The sequence below is a fragment of the Mirounga leonina genome, unplaced genomic scaffold (genome assembly GCF_011800145.1).
Source record: "Mirounga leonina isolate KUSES-001 unplaced genomic scaffold, KU_Mleo_1.0 Mir_154, whole genome shotgun sequence".
In the NCBI taxonomy this organism is placed as follows: domain Eukaryota; kingdom Metazoa; phylum Chordata; class Mammalia; order Carnivora; family Phocidae; genus Mirounga; species Mirounga leonina.
The window spans coordinates 15,282,123-15,298,218 of record NW_023270389.1 but is presented as its reverse complement, the minus strand read 5'-3'; the positions used below and the strand labels follow the sequence as shown (position 1 = coordinate 15,298,218).

Genomic DNA, 16,096 nt, shown 5'->3' with positions numbered 1-16,096 from the left:
ACTAACACTGCCTCTATTTCTCCACTTGCCCTTAGCATTATTCTGCCTGCAAAGCTAGTGCAGTTGGAACAAGGGCCCAGGAGAAAACAAAACAGGGATAAATTCAAGCCCAGCCGGTGAAAAATGATACCTTCTCACCTGACCATTCTCCTTGTCCTGTGTTCTTTAATATGTGATCCACGGACCTTCTTCAAGAGAATCACCTGGAACACTCAGTCAAATGCAGATTTACAAACCTTAGCTCAAATATACAGACTCTTGTGTGGGAGACCCAAGAATCTGTATTTTATAAGCAATCCAGGAATCCCTTTATGACCAATAGAGTTGAGAATCACTCATTAGTACTATCAGGCTACAGAAAAGAAAGAAAACCACGAGGCAGATCTTCAGCATGCAACCCAATTTCTTTAAGTAGAAGATTAGAGTCTATTGTATATGAGGACTGAACCAATTTTAGTGACAAAAACTGTAATATTAGTTGCATTATAAATTAAAATGTCTTTCATTTATTTTTCTACATAAATTTAGATTTATTTGGGTAATCTAAAAGATTATGATCAGTTCTTCTGCTAAACTACAGTGAACAATAAATATCATTAATTATGATTATTTATTATTGTGAAGAAGGAATATATAACTCCTAGGCTTTAGCTCAGTGCAATGCAACAATGAAATTGAGAAAATACTTTTTTTTGTGTATCAGTTATAGCCCTAGCACTATGCCAAATGCTGTACTAATTATGCAGATAAGTTTATATGTTTAATACCTTAAGGGGAAAAAAAGAAAAAAAACATTGTATATGTGCAGATTCTTGAATCCACTTATTCTTGACATAATTTCAAATCAAATTGTGAAGTCATTTTCTGAGGAGCCCTTGGTTTGAAGGGAAATGCCAGGACTGTCTCTCTGGGAAGCAACTTCGCATCTTAACAGGGCTGGAGGGAAAATCAGCAAAAGCTACCAGAGTTAATTGGAGCCCTTTGCAACAAGTCTAAAGATACACTGGAGTGGTGACTGCAGGGCTTTCTACCCTGAGGCTCCAGCTGAGGAAATGAACTTTCAAAAACTCCCTGCTCTGAACCCTGGCCTTCAGAGGGCACAGAATCCAGACCCTGTAGCCCAAAGGGGCCCATTTGCTCCTGAGTAGGGCTGTTAACCCTTGGACTCTTCACTGCTACTGGGATTTATCTCATTTAATCCTTTGGTAGCCAAATTCATGAATAGTAAATATTCTGTCCCACTATTCTATTCTTCTGGTGCTCTTAGTTAATACTCATTTTTTCCCATTTTGCTTTCTGCATTTTGTGTGGCCATAATTTCCCACCTCTTCCCAATACTCAGGCACTTAATTTTTGTTGTCCTATGATTTTCCTTTGCTAATTTTATATACTTAATTTTAATATTTTATCATTTTTATATAGACATTTATCTTTTTTTGTCCTACATTTTCTTTTTTTTTTTAAAGATTTTATTTATTTATTTGAGAGAGAGAGAATGAGAGAGAGCAAGCACATGAGAGGGGGGAGGGTCAGAGGGAGAAACAGACTCCCCGCCGAGCAGGGAGCCCGATGCGGGACTCGATCCAGGGACTCCAGGATCATGACCTGAGCCGAAGGCAGTCGCTTAACCAACTGAGCCACCCAGGCACCCTTGTCCTACATTTTCAAGTTTCATTTGGGAGGTGAAAGTTGCCATAAGCATCTCTGGGTAAAACTGAGACTTGATCATGGTGTCAAACTCCTGCCTTTCACAGTGTTTCCCAATGCTAGCTGTACAAGAGAATTATCTGCAGACATTAAAGATATCAATACCCAGGCTGCATTCTAAACCAAAAAATCAGAATCTTTGCAGGTGGAGCCTGGGCATCAGTATTTTTTTAAAGCTTCTTAGGTAGCTCAGTGTGCACCCATGGTGGAGAACCACAGTCTTACAAGAATACCAATGAAATGAAAAATTATTTAGAAATACCTGGAAGGACACCAGGCAAAAACAAGTGGACTACTGGAAGGAGAGCCCAGGGCAAACCCCACCCCCAGCTGGGTACAGAATGCCTACAGGTTCTCAGCCTCCTTCACCAAATACTGGGGCGAAAGGTGTTGAGATTTACATATTGCCATGAGGCTATTGCAATTTTACCTCAGTTGACCTAGCATAATCCCAGTGAAGGTTTTTGTTAACAGAAACTAAGTCCCTAGTAAGGTGATTTGAAAATGATTTAATTTTCCTGAGCAAACACTCAGTCTGAAGCTAAATTTAGGGATGGGGCCAGTGAACTGTGGTTGTGGGAGTTGGGGGTACATTTAGCTGTGGATGTGGGAGTTGGGGGTGCATTTAGCCAACAGGAAGAACATCTGTGACTCAAAAGGAAGAAGAGAGCATAGAACTCCAAGTATAGACTATTATGCTCTGGGGAAGACTGAATTCAGGAAACCTATAAAATTTTTAACTCTTCAGTTTCATACTACTAATAAGATCTAAAAGAACTTGGAGTCCATGAAGCCAGAGATGGAAGGCCAGTGGTAAATGACAGGGATGAAAACTGAGAAAACTGAGAGGTAAGCAGAAATCCAGGTGAGCTGGATGAGAGGAGAAACAAATGCAGATCATAGAAAAGATGGAGATAGAAAAATTTAAAAATCACCTTAGAAGGTTCAAAGAGCAGAATCAATAATGAAAAATCAGAAAACGAAAAGGGAAACAATTACAAAGTCATAACCTAGAATTCAAAGACCAAGGAGTATTAAGATAAGGATTAATTTGTTGAACATTTACTATGTGCCTGTTTCTGAGCAAAATATTCTATAGAGGCAATTCATATTTTTTTTATCTTCACAACAATTCCATAACATAAAAGTTTATAGGTGAGGAAACTCTGATACAGGGATATGTTTTTTAATCTGCCTGAGATCATACAGCTAACAAGTGACATAGCTGGAATTTGACCCTAGATTGATTTGACTTTACAAGCTGTGTTCTGGGCAGCAGAAATAGACAAGATTGAAAACTGCTATTTCTTACCAGAAGTAATAATCACATATACAACAGCAAACTTCCCAAGCCAAAGAAGGACCCATGTCTGAAGAATAAAAGAGCTTGCATATAACAGAAAGAAATATATGAAAAGACGCCAATACATTTTACTATAACTTAATCAGTAAAGAATCTTACGTGAACCAATAAAGCTAAATTACCTTGTGCATCCAGCACCAGCATTGTCTCAGCCAAAGAAATACCACTTTAACAACCAAAAGTAAACATTACAATCTCACCAAAGTCACTTCAGAAATGCTAAAGGGGGATTAATTTAAGATCAATCGCAAAACTGGTCATGATCTACTTTACTTACATTCCTCTCTCAATACCTTGTTATCCCAACCAAATGACAAAACAGCTGCCACTATCTAATTTCCACACCCCTCGCGTCTCCACCAAATCCAGCTCTCTGACTCTACTTCCTTACCCCTACCTCACTTTCTGGTATTCTTTTCTCTTTACCGTTAAATGCTCTATAATCTTTAAGATTACTTCCTACATACATCCTTGTCTGTTTACTTCACAATTGTGAACAGCAGATATACCCTTAGAACCCTTTGAGAGAAAAGAGTTAAAGAATTCATAGTCCACACAGGCAAGAACAAAAAATAAAAGAATTGTTTTAAAAAGTATTAAAAAACAATAACAAAACTGGAAAGCATGAAATACAATGGCAGAAATAAGAGCAATTGTATGAATTATAAAAATAAATGTGAATGAGCTAAACTCCCAATTCAATTTCAAGTTAAATATAAAACTAAATCAAACTAGATTCTATTTATAGAGATATAACTAAAACAATGTGACTTTGAACATTAAAATACAAATAATGAATGTAAAGTAATAAGAAAAAGGAAAAGACAAAGAAAAAAAAGCATGTTTCCAGAAGAGAAATTAACAGAATTGCATTGATAGTTGAGACTTTTTCTTAGTTTTTTACAGAATGAGTATATAAAAATAAATAATAATTGGTCAGTGGTTCTCTAATTTTATTTTCTCTGTACACCGTTCACATGATTGACATGCCCTATAGCAAGATCCAATAATATATTGTACTGGTTTTCAGTCTGAGGGGGTTATTTTCCTCTGACTAACCTTCAGAATCTTAGGAGAGGCTGGTATAATTTGTAAAACCTCTCTGTTCCCAGTTTCTGATATGATTTTACTTCAAATTTAGAATTACTAGTTCAGAAAATATGCGTTATATATTATCAATATGGCATATTTAATGTAAACAAATATTAGTCTACCCTGAAAGGAGAGTATGGATTTTTTTTCAAATTACCCACAGAAAATTAACAAAAAAAATTTAAAATATTATATTAACTACAGAAAATTTTTTTAAATAAAATGCAAATAAAAAATAAAAGAAAAATGAGCAATGATGAGGGTTGCAACACATAAGGCAAATATAAGTATAATATTCTTCATATGTAAAGAGACATTTTAAACCAAGAGGAAAATGTGAGTCTTCCAATAGAAAAATTGACAATGAAACTTCCTAGGAATGTCATAAAAGAAGTACAAATGACCAGTAAACACTGAAAATACTTAATGTCTCTAGTAATCGAATAAACCAAATTAAAACCATATTCTGATATATTTTGAAAAATTGCGGGTTTTTTTTTAAACTCTAAAAAAACTTGTTCAACTAGGATGAAATGAAATGTACACTCTTGCATTGTGCTTACTCATGTAAGTATATTTTGTACAGCCTTTTTGGCATATATTTGGCAGTATACAAATAACTATCCTTTGTTAAGAAATTATTATATGTTAAGCATTGTGCTACCCACTTTAAAAATATCTGATAGCTAATACTTACACAGTGTAATCCATGTGTCAAGAAGTACTGTTCTGTGTGCTTTACATATATATAGATTAATTTGATCCTGATAGCTATTCTATAAAGTAGGGAGTTATTTCATTCCCATTGATTTATAGGGAATCAGAAGCACACAGGTATTAACTGATTTGTACAAGCTTACATAGCTAAAAAGCATTATAGCTAGAATATCATAATACTTAATATTTTTAATATTCTTCCAAGGTAAATATTATTCTCTCATTTCATAGGTTAAGACATTAAAGAAAGGTCCAGAAGGACACATAACTTCCCCAAAGTTCAGGGAGGTTAGGTAGCCGAGTTTGTACCAATGTCTGCTTGACTTCAACTTGCAAGAATGTATAATGTCTTAAGAGCCTTTGACCCAGTTGTTCCATTTTGAGGTATCTATGTTACCATTACTGTCAGGAATTCCCTCAAAGATTTACATATGGACTTAAAAAAAAATCATATTAATTATAAAAGCAAAAGTTGGAAGCCCAGAAAATGAGGAGAGACTGAGACAAAATGAGGTTTGGAGAGAAGTAGTAGAAAACAACTGAAGGATTCTGAGGAGAGGGACATGATGTCTGGTTGCTTTGTGGGATGGACTTACGTTGGGTGGGGTTAGTGGGAAAGAATAGGATTGCAGTTGTCCAGGTAAGAGATTGTAGTGGTTTGGCTTAGACAGTAGATAAGGGGAGAGATAGATGAATTTAACACATAGTTTGGAAAATCAGTCAAAAAACATGGATAAGAGGCATGAAGAGAATATGAAAAGTTGAGAAAAATTCTCAAGCTTGATTAACTGGGTGTCTGGAGGTGACATTTATTGATAGCGGGTTTGCAGGAAGAGTAGGAGTTCAGGTTTGGATATGGTCTTTTCAGAGATTATGAGGCATCTATTAGGAATGTCCATCTTTCCAAATGCCTGTTGAATGCACACATTTGGAGATCTAGGTGGGATGTGGACTGAGGAGTCAGTACCATCTTTATGGTATTTGATGCTGTGGGAATTGATGAGGTTCCTGGAACAGGACTGTAGAAAAACAGAAAGAGAGTGAAAGATTCCAGGTCTAAACCCAGAGGTTCTCCAAAATGTAGACTTGAGTTTCAGAAGGAGTAAGGAAAGGACACTGAATAAAGGGGCTGAGAACTGGGAAGTAAACAGAAGAGTCATTGAAGCAAAGAAATACTTCAAGAAACGGTGAGAACTCTACTATGTAGAATGTTGTTGAGCAGTCCAGACCAGGATTGCAAAGTGTTCTTTAGAAAGGTAAATATGGAAGTTGTTGGTGTCCTTAGCAAGGCAAGTGTGCAGAAGCCCCATAAAGTGAAGAACTGGGGACAACATCCATTAATACTTCTTGCTAGAAGCAAGTTTGGAAAGAGGAGAGAGGGGGCCATAGTTGGAAAGGAATTTAGATAAGGGAAGGTTTTTAATAATTGGCTTAAGTCTGTTTATGTTTAACAATGGGAGTTGATCGAGTTTGAATGATCCTGGGAAGAATCCATCTGGGCAATGGTTCTCCAGCTTTGGCATGCTTCAGTATCAGATGAGGAGGGCTTATTAAAACAAGGATTGCTGAGGGGCGCCTGGGTGGCTCAGTTGGTTGAGCGACTGCCTTCAGCTCAGGTCATGATCCTGGAGTCCCGGGATCGAGTCCCGCATCGGGCTCCCTGCTCGGCAGGGAGTCTGCTTCTCCCTCTGACCCTCCCCCGTCTCATGTGCTCTCTCTCATTCTCTCTCTCAAATAAATAAATAAAATCTTTAAAAAAAATAAAAAAAATAAAAAAATAAAAAAAAATAAAACAAGGATTGCTGAGCTCTGCCTCCAGAGTTGCTGATTCAGCACGTGTGGGTGGGCTGGAGAATTTGCATTAATAACAGGGTCTCAGGTGATGCTGTTGATGCTGGTTCTGGGGCCACAGCTTGTGAACTACGACTGTGGAGAGAGGTTAAAATATGATTGGGAGGGAGAGAAGAGCTACCAGTCACATCTCTGAAAAGGCAGGAAGAGTTGGAGTCCAAAGGACTTTTGAAGATTTTATTTTTTATAGGATAAGGAAAGCCTTGTAAAAACAAGGAAAAGTAAAGAGAAAAGTAAAAAATGAAGATAATAATGATGGCAAATGCTTATAATGTACCAAAAAGAATTTTAAATGTTTTAGCAAACATTAAAGCATTTAACCCCTAATAACAACCCTATTGCTCAGAAAAATGCAATTAATATATATGTTTGCTAGTAATAGTAACAGAAATCCTATAGGATAGATTCTGTTTCTTCTCGGGTGTCTAGGAAGATCTAATACATAAGACCATCAGTTGAGTTGGAAGAGGAGAGGTTAGCATTTAGACGGTTTCGAAAAATCTAAAATATTGAATGAGGAGGATAGGAGAAGGAGCTTATTACAGAAATGTGGTAGGGCTGACATCATTACTGACTACCCATTTGAAAATGAGGACTGAGAAATTGTAGTGACAAACTGCTCGGGGGTTTTTTTTGTTTTTTTTTTTTTCTCCAGCCCACGTAGCTTTAATGTGCATCCCAGGCAAAGGCAAACCATGGCCTTCATCGGGTTGGGTTTCATAAGGTGGGTAAAATAGGAAAGAAGGATCTGGAAGATGTGAAATTTTGTTCAGTTGGTTTTAGACTTGTGTGGTAGTTTCTAAGGGATCTAAAGAAGGAAGTAAAGGCTAGATGGGGTTGACCAATAGATACCGAAAGATAATAAAGGCTACTCTATAATGCATATAATTTTTCAAGTTATAAAATTCTTTGACAGAAAAATTTTTTTCTTTTTTTTTTTTAAATATTTTATTTATTTGACAGAGAGAGATACAGCGAGAGAGGGAACATAAGCAGGGGGAGTGGGAGAGGGAGAAGCAGGCTTCCCGCTGAGCAGGGAGCCCGATGTGGGGCTCGATCCCAGGACCCTGGGATCATGACCTGAGCCGAAGGCAGACGCTTAACGAGTGAGCCACCCAGGCGCCCCAGGAAAATTTTTTTCTATCAAATTTATTGATGCATTTTCCTTTTTTTTTGGTCAAAGACTTAAATCTGGCTTTCCATTTAAATGTGCTTTAACATCTCAGGAACCTGGAAACTGCTGCCTTATTATACACGCATGCATTTGACTATGGGCACGTGTGTGATGTACGAGCATGGTGCCCTGCAGACATTCTGCATGGCTGGCATGGTGCCCTGTGAGAAATTGATTCACTGGTTTGCCAGTCAAACTGATGGTGCTCTCATACTCCTCTACCTTGACATAATTAGGTTTAATCAACAATTTTCCAATAAATAATGGTGCTGTGAACTTGGGCTAGTCCCAAAGAGTACATTTTTGCATGGTGAAACAGGTAAGCTGGTCCTATAAGTATACATAGGACCCCCACAGGAGGTGTACGGAGTGTTTAAGGGCTAGAGTCACCTGTGACCTTATCTTTTGGGGAGGAGAGGGTATCAACCTTGTGAGGAAGCTATCCATAAGAGCCCATTAACATTATAGAATTATCCTCTTCATCCTAGGTAGATATAAGCTTCCATCTCATTAGATGGTTCTTGCTGTTTTTAATCGGGCAAAATATATGAATAACCCATTTTGGGGGTGGGGGGACCCTTGAAGAATGTTTTTATTTAAAATCAAAGCAGAATATTAAAAAATCTACTCCTTAAGGAAGCACCTTTACCTGTGAGCGTGCTGGTATTGACAAGCTCAGAACTGACAGAGGGCATGTGCGGTGAACGGGGGGCATCCTCCCTGTAGGCCCGCAGAACGTACTTCTCAATTACACCTCTCACCACCACAGGTTCATCCCAGGTCACCTCCATGCTATATCCGTTTATGCTGCGGACTCTTGAGGGAGTTGGCACACTTTGTGGAGCTGTGAAAGAATAAAAGGAGAAAACAGGGAAAATGGCCGTTCTCAAAAGACTATTGCCCCAATTCTTCACTTTTAATGGCCACAGTAAATCAGACTCAACCATTAGCATAAATACAATTTATTAGAGTTGTAACTTTTCAGCATTGATTTAATATGACTGCACATCTTGAGCCATTCGGTTTAAGCGGTATTTCAAAACCATCAAAACTCCATCGACATAATGTTCTTTCAAGTCTAGTCCAGGTTTTCCAAAAACATTTAATGTACCAGACATGTTTTAAAACATCACTCATAAAGAAGGAGGTGGATGGTAGGCAGATAACAGGTTCAAACAATATAATGATGTACCCCTTTGAAGCAAGATAATTAGACTGTTATTATACATAGTGGTTTGACACTTTTATATCTTCAGTGTATTAGCCAAAAAATATCACAAATGTGATTGTCTTGCACTTGAACGTCTGATCTAATTTTCCAAATTCAATTGTTTTTCAAATTAATTTTGAAAAAGCAAAGTTCTACCAGATATGATATACAGGATACATTCCTAATTGCATTTTTGGGGGTAGAGGAACTGGCACCCTTGAGATTACACAAAATCACTTTCAGAGATATTTCCTTCAGAGTATCTCAGAAACAATAACACAAAATGAGGAAGTTGGAAGGAGCCGCAAAACCTCACTCACAAGCCGCGTCCCCTAATTTTAAAAATCCATAACCTTTAACTATTTATTAGAGATTTCTACAGTTCTGATCAGTAACAACTTCATCACAGCCGACTGCTCTGGGAACACTGATAAAAACCCAAGAAACTCCATGGCAGGATGATGGATGAGAGGCTGGCTCTCTCTGCCCGCGGACTCCTGAGCCCTGTCGATGGAGGATCACTCTGGTTTTCCCACATCAAATATCCTCCTTCTCTGACTTTACTGTTCAGACCAATATAATAGAGCAGCTTCAAGGGAAACAATGTGAACATAGAGGGTGCGGAGAAGCACAGAGGCGGAGAACCACTGTCTGTGCTGTTAAAACACCATGGGCACCTACGGAAAACCCACAGGCCACACAATCAAGATGCAAGCAAAGGGACAACGGGAGTGATGTTGATTTTATTCGTTCTGAAATGTGGTACAGGGCAAAGTACAGTGCTGTCTAACAGATGGCCTTCTCATAAGGGACAGAACAAAACTGACTCAAAAATAATTAAATAGTGCAATTATTCTCCAACCCTTGGGAGCATGTAGCTGCTCAGTGTTGTGGTCAGATTGTAAATATGAATTTATGGCATAAGACTTTGTGGTCAGATCATTGCTATAAATTCAGAGCTCTATTTGCATACTTTCTCGGTGATACTCAAAATGGGGCCTATTAAGCTATGTAAGCAATGCACTTTCTAGACACCTATTTACACTGCTGACGGAGACTGAAAGCAGGCTTTAGAGTGTATTTGTTAATAAAGTAGAGGAGGCTAAATAGGGGCAGAGGATACGCCAGTAACAAATGAATATTTTATATCATAGCTTTCTCCAAGCTCTGAAGTTGGAAAGGATTTTAAGAGATCTTTCGGCTCATTGTCTTGCCTATAAATAGATGACCATTTAAATCATCCTGGAAAAGTGTCAGGTTGTCCTCTTCTGGAAAATCTATAGGCAAAGAGCTTTGAAAATTATTCTTAGTAGCCCATCTCAGTATTTATTTATCTTACATCAAGAAGATGTCTCAAAAGCTATCTGTGTTAGTAGCCCCTGGTTAATAATGAGAGAATATCGGGCGCCTGGGTGGCTCAGTTGGTTAAGCGACTGCCTTCGGCTCAGGTCATGATCCTGGAGTCCCAGGATCAAGTCCCGCATCGGGCTCCCTGCTCGGCAGGGAGTCTGCTTCTCCCTCTGACCCTCCTCCCTCTCATGCTCTCTGTCTCTCATTCTCTCTCTCTCAAATAAATAAATAAAATCTTAAAAAAATAATAATAATGAGAGAATATCTTGGTGAAAAACACACCTTTAGACAAACTCTGACTTGTTATGGATAAACTTCCTTCGAGAGACATACATGGCAGTCTTATGAAATGTATTTGACTCTCTGACCATTTGACCCCAAATGGTAAAAAGCTACTGATTCACAAAATTTTTCATGATGAATGTCTTCTTGTGATGGTATCACGTGAAAAGATGCTGTGGTCACTGTGAGAAGTCCAGAGCATTTATAAATCGGTTGTCTGAGATTCAATCTAATACATTCTATCTCCTGGTGCTTTTCCCCTTCAACTCAAGAAATTTAGACCAATCAGCAATTTCTATCCTGGGAGAGTCATTCGAAGATCCTAATAGTCACCACCATGGCAAACATCTGCCACGATGTGATAAAAGACACATCTGCTTCCGACCAGGGTACAGGTTTCAGATGTCCCCCTGTGGCAGAGAGGCAAGAGGGTGCCGCCCTGCCCAATGGTAATCAATCCTGACGTTAGCTTCCTGGGTTCTATGCAGTCTGTACAAGTTTCCTGTCCTTAGATACATTACAGGCCTATCAAATCCTTAAGACAACTTGAACCTCCTTCCTTCTGCATTTGAAGAGGAAAGAATCAAGCCCGAGTGACCACTCACTAAATAAATGAGGAATCAAAACACCGACCTCCTCAGCATTTTAGCCATTGACATTTGCAAACCAACGCATGCTCTGTCCTAAGATTACAAACCCACTACTTGCTTCAGGGTAATACAGTCTTTTCTTTTTCTTACATGTACAGACATGTATGCACAAACACGTGCACGCGTGTGCACGTATCCACTTTAAGAGAAATACTATTTACCTGCTCCTGTTGAACGGCCCCGGCTCCAATCACTGTATACAGAACCTCCTTCGTGTGAGGCAATCACTCGATACAGGTATTCTTAAATGGAAATAAGAAGCAGAAAGATTAAAATATTCCTCATATAGACTAGCAGTGGGCTGGCAGGGAGGGAAGAGGCGACAAGTGGGAGACATGTGACATTTAATTTAGAGCACCTCCACAGTACCTGTAAAAGGCTGCAGACCACTCTCGTAAACACTCCGCTCTTTCCCCCGGTAAACCAGGATGAAGTCATTTCCCCTGCAGTTAACAACGCTGTCAGTTGATAGGCATCCATCCAGATTGACTCTGACAGCAGTGCTGGACACAGATGCCAAGTTACCGACAGCACCCCGTGCAAATTTAACATCCTTCATGCAACCGCCGAAACCTAGCAAATAGTAAGGGATTAATATCGCATAAAAGGCTTGAGTCGTTAATTGCCAATCATTTCTGTCCTCGGCAGTACTACGTTTTGATGAGGCGTGGGGGTTGCTGTGGAGACAATATTTAAACTTTTGAGTCTCAGTTGGGAAATCCCTCATGCCTCCTTCTGCTTTTTACCAGGCTAGGTTGTCATGAGGAGGTATCAGATTTATGTTATCTTGAAAAAATACATAAGGTCATCATTATAATTCAGCTGGATTATATGCAACTGGAAGTATTTATTATGCTTCTTTTAGGCCCACATTTTCTCATTCTGTTTATTCTTTTTTTTTAAAGATTTTATTTATTTATTTGAGAGAGAATGAGAGACAGAGAGAGCACGAGAGGGAAGAGGGCAGAGGGAGAAGCAGAACCCCTGCCGAGCAGGGAGCCCGATGCGGGACTCGATCCCAGGACTGCAGGATCATGACCTGAGCCGAAGGCAGTCGCTTAACCGACTGAGCCACCCAGGCACCCTCGTTCTGTTTATTCTTATGAAACAAAATGTAGGCAATTAGACCTTATGGTAGAGGGGTAGCCACATGTCCCTCAGTTCTGGAAAATTCAGTCACCTATGTAAGTCATTGTTTTAGTGCTAAAAATAAGATTTGGAGGAGCACAATTATTCAACAAGCTCACTGAGGGAAAAACACCCTTTGAGGATTATTGTGCAAGATAGCAGGAGGGAGAATGTAGTTTCAAAATAGACTGGAATCCTGAGATAGTGACATGAACTCGGTTAGAATCATTTCAGCGTTATAGAACTAAGTCCCAGTTAAATCAGCATACAGAGGAACTATTACTATGCGCCATCATTTTCACTGAGTTCCATAATTTTGACTCTACACAATGGTCACCAGTTTTATGTTCACAGCAGTATGACAGGGAGCAAATTCAGCTCTGGTGATGGCAACACCCGGAGGTTTTTCGGAACGTGTATTCTACCCAGTCGACTTTAGAATGACCACAGTGCAGTGGAGTTCTGGGAGGTTTACCAGGGAATGTGGAAGAAATGGATGAGGAGTATGCACTGCTCTTTTGTTAGAGGGCCAGAGGGCATCCAGTCAGCCAGGAAGCAGCCGTGGCTCTGAATTACATGCTATTTTGTGTAAACAGAGATCAACTCAATGAGGGTTGGCAGCACTCTGCCCAGAACACTGCACAAAATTGTCAAAGAAGAGACAGACTGAGTTTGAGCTAGTGCACGCACACGCTCTTTCTGAACAAAATACCGTCAAGTTTGAAAGGCCCCAAACACATGCTTCGCTCTTTTCAAGATTAAAGCACATCAGCAGGAAGAGAAAATAAAACAGAATGCAATGCCTAACAGTAAAATAAGCTAACAGTAACAATGACCATATTGTTCTCTTCAGCATTTATATGATGTTTTATTATGTCTTCTAACATATTAAGTTGCAGCCTAGTTCCTTTTAAAATGTCTTTGCTCGTATTCACGTTCCCTCAGGCCCGACTGATCAATACTGCTCATCTATCTTGAACACACAGTAGACACTCAATAAGTTGGCGGAGTTGAAATAAAAGCAATGAAGCTCAATATAAAAGCATCTGCTTGAAAATTCAGAAGTTAAGAATTCTGATTTCTTTTCCAGCAGTAATTTTCCGATGGCTTGGAGTTCAGTTACCTAACTTCTCTGTACCCCATTTTCCCTAACGACAAAATGCAAACAGTGAAAATGTAGCTTGGGCAAACACCTGAGTGCTGTTACAAGGAAAGTTCCATTATTGTTCAAAGGGCACAGAGCTTCAGCTTTGCAAGATGGAAAGAGTTCCGGAGATGGAAGGTGATGATGATTGCACAGCAAAATATACTTAATGCCACTGAACTACACTTAATGGCTAAGATGGTAAATTTTATGTATATTTTACTACAATTTTAAGAATTAAAAATAAAAAAAGGAACGTCTTAAAAATTAATTCACGGGATGGAATTTTAAATTTGGGAAAGGCCACAGAGGTAGTCTGCCTTCATTCTGGAGATAAAGAAAAAGGTACAGAGAGTCATCGGGTAAGGTTTTTAAATATTATTCCTCCTTAGGAAGTGGTACTCCGGCCTCAGGCCTTGGAGGTGAAGAATCCTGAGCTCTAGTGTGTGGTCCTCACGGTGCTATCTTAAAGCAGACAGAGATTTTTGTCAAATCAAGTCACCATTCTTCCAACTCTGCACCACCAGAATGATTTCCACCAGAAATACTCCTCAATTGCCTTCAAAATTTGAGTGGGGTGTTAGGATAGGAAGAGGGGAAAGGGCCTATCTGTGAGAAAAATGGAGATGCCTCCTTTGCTTGCTTTTGAGAATCAAAAATGACTCCCCACTCCCAGGCCTCTGAATAAATAAAAGGTGGCCCAGAATTCTAAGTTGACAAATCAGAAAGACAGTAGCTTTTCTGGTGGAGGCAGCCCAACATGGGGGCATTGGCTGGTAGGAAGGCTGGCTTCCAGCACCTACTCCTGCCTTCTCCCCACAGGGCTTGGGTCAGAGCATAATCTGTGATCCCATGAGCCCCAGCCCCATCGCCCCCAACCTGCAGGTAAGTGATAGTCTCAAGTGGTAGTTCTAAGGTAAATGTCCATGATCTGAGGTGACACATCTTCAGCAAATTAGGTTGCCCAGCATTTCCAAACTACAGAGGAAAGCTAATTTGCATTTGATTCAAAGGAAGATTACAACATTAATGGATACGAAAAAAATAGCACTAACATGACCACAAAGTAAAGCCTCTGAAAAAAGGTGCTAATTAAGAAGCACAGAACATTTTTAAGGCCATTTGAGAGTGGATTGAAGAAATTACAATAAGTGAACATGACTAATTTTAATTGCATATTACTACATACAGGCAGCAGCCCCATATGGTGACTATTCTCCTGATCACTGTATAAAACGTGAAGTTACCTATATAGATTAGTATCATTCAAAGCATCTGAGTCAGAATCTTAGGCAATAGGGTCATAAAATCTGAATTTTTAATAACCTTTCCAGGAGATTCTAATGTATCTTGAATAGTAATAATAATGACAGCTCATTTTACTGAGTTCCTACTATGTTCCCGAAACTATACTTCAATATTTTATCAGTGGCTTGAGAACCACTGATATGTATGATACCACAATGATAAAAATTTAGTATTACCCATAAATAAAATATCTTTCAGTATCATAGACTTAGTCATAGGGCAGATTGAATTATCCTCATTGGGTTTATGTTGATGTGTTAAACTTCTATCATGATCGTCTTATAATTACAGTTAAAATTTGGCTAAAGCCAAGTCTCTATGCCCATCATAGTAATGGGTTTTTGTGTACAAAGTATAATTGCACATATGCAGGGGATTTTTTCCTAGATGTAAGTAGGATCAAGTAATCTTGCTCATACAAAGGGTTTTCAAGTTCTTTCTAACCTCAGAAACCTGAAAACCCGGAGAAGCCCTTATACGAATGTAATATTTTTAGCTGCTGTTACATCTTAAGTGCCTTGAAAATGTCATTACTCTCTTACACCCCAGATATTCATTAACTCCTTACTAGGACCCTTCTAAAAGTCTCCTTAGAGCTTGCCATATATTTTCTATTCAAAGGCATTTAAATCTTTATGTACTTACCAAATAGGCAAAGACTGCTTCATGGAAATTTTAACCATTCGCGGTACATAGATTTTGAAATATGTAGAGAACATTTTCTACATGGGAGCATGCTTAGTCACAAACTAAGTTTCAGAAACTAAAGTTTCTGTGCTTTCCCCAATTTGTAGAAAAGGCACACTGGCCAATTCCCCTTAAAAGAAAACACTTGCTTATAATAAGGAGAGTGGATTTTGACACCAGCCTGCCTGAGACAGAAAGGCTTGCTATCTGCTTACTGGCCATGTGACCTTGGGCAGGTTACTTTGCTCTTCAGTTTCCTCATCTGTAAAATGGGGATTTAAATAATAATACTGAACACAGGGGCTTGTTATGAAGAGCTGACCCGCTTATTCTCATGTAAACCTTTCAGAACAATGAATTCTGCACACAGCATACATTCAGCTACTGTTAGCCTTTTTGAATTAATTTCTCTGATTATGTTCAAATTTATTAT

General features: G+C 38.9%; 1 protein-coding gene across 1 annotated transcript in view; it reads right to left on the bottom strand.

Annotated features, from left to right (window-relative positions):
* USH2A (usherin) overlaps positions 1–16,096 on the bottom strand; it is a 702,118-nt gene that overhangs the window by 395,781 nt on the left and 290,241 nt on the right. The window contains exons 27-29 of the mRNA XM_035010130.1: positions 11,766–11,969; positions 11,558–11,638; positions 8,554–8,748 (exon numbers count right to left, since the gene is read on the bottom strand). Of these exons, the coding sequence (XP_034866021.1) occupies positions 8,554–8,748; positions 11,558–11,638; positions 11,766–11,969 (480 nt within the window). The remainder of the gene's footprint in view (positions 1–8,553; positions 8,749–11,557; positions 11,639–11,765; positions 11,970–16,096) is intronic.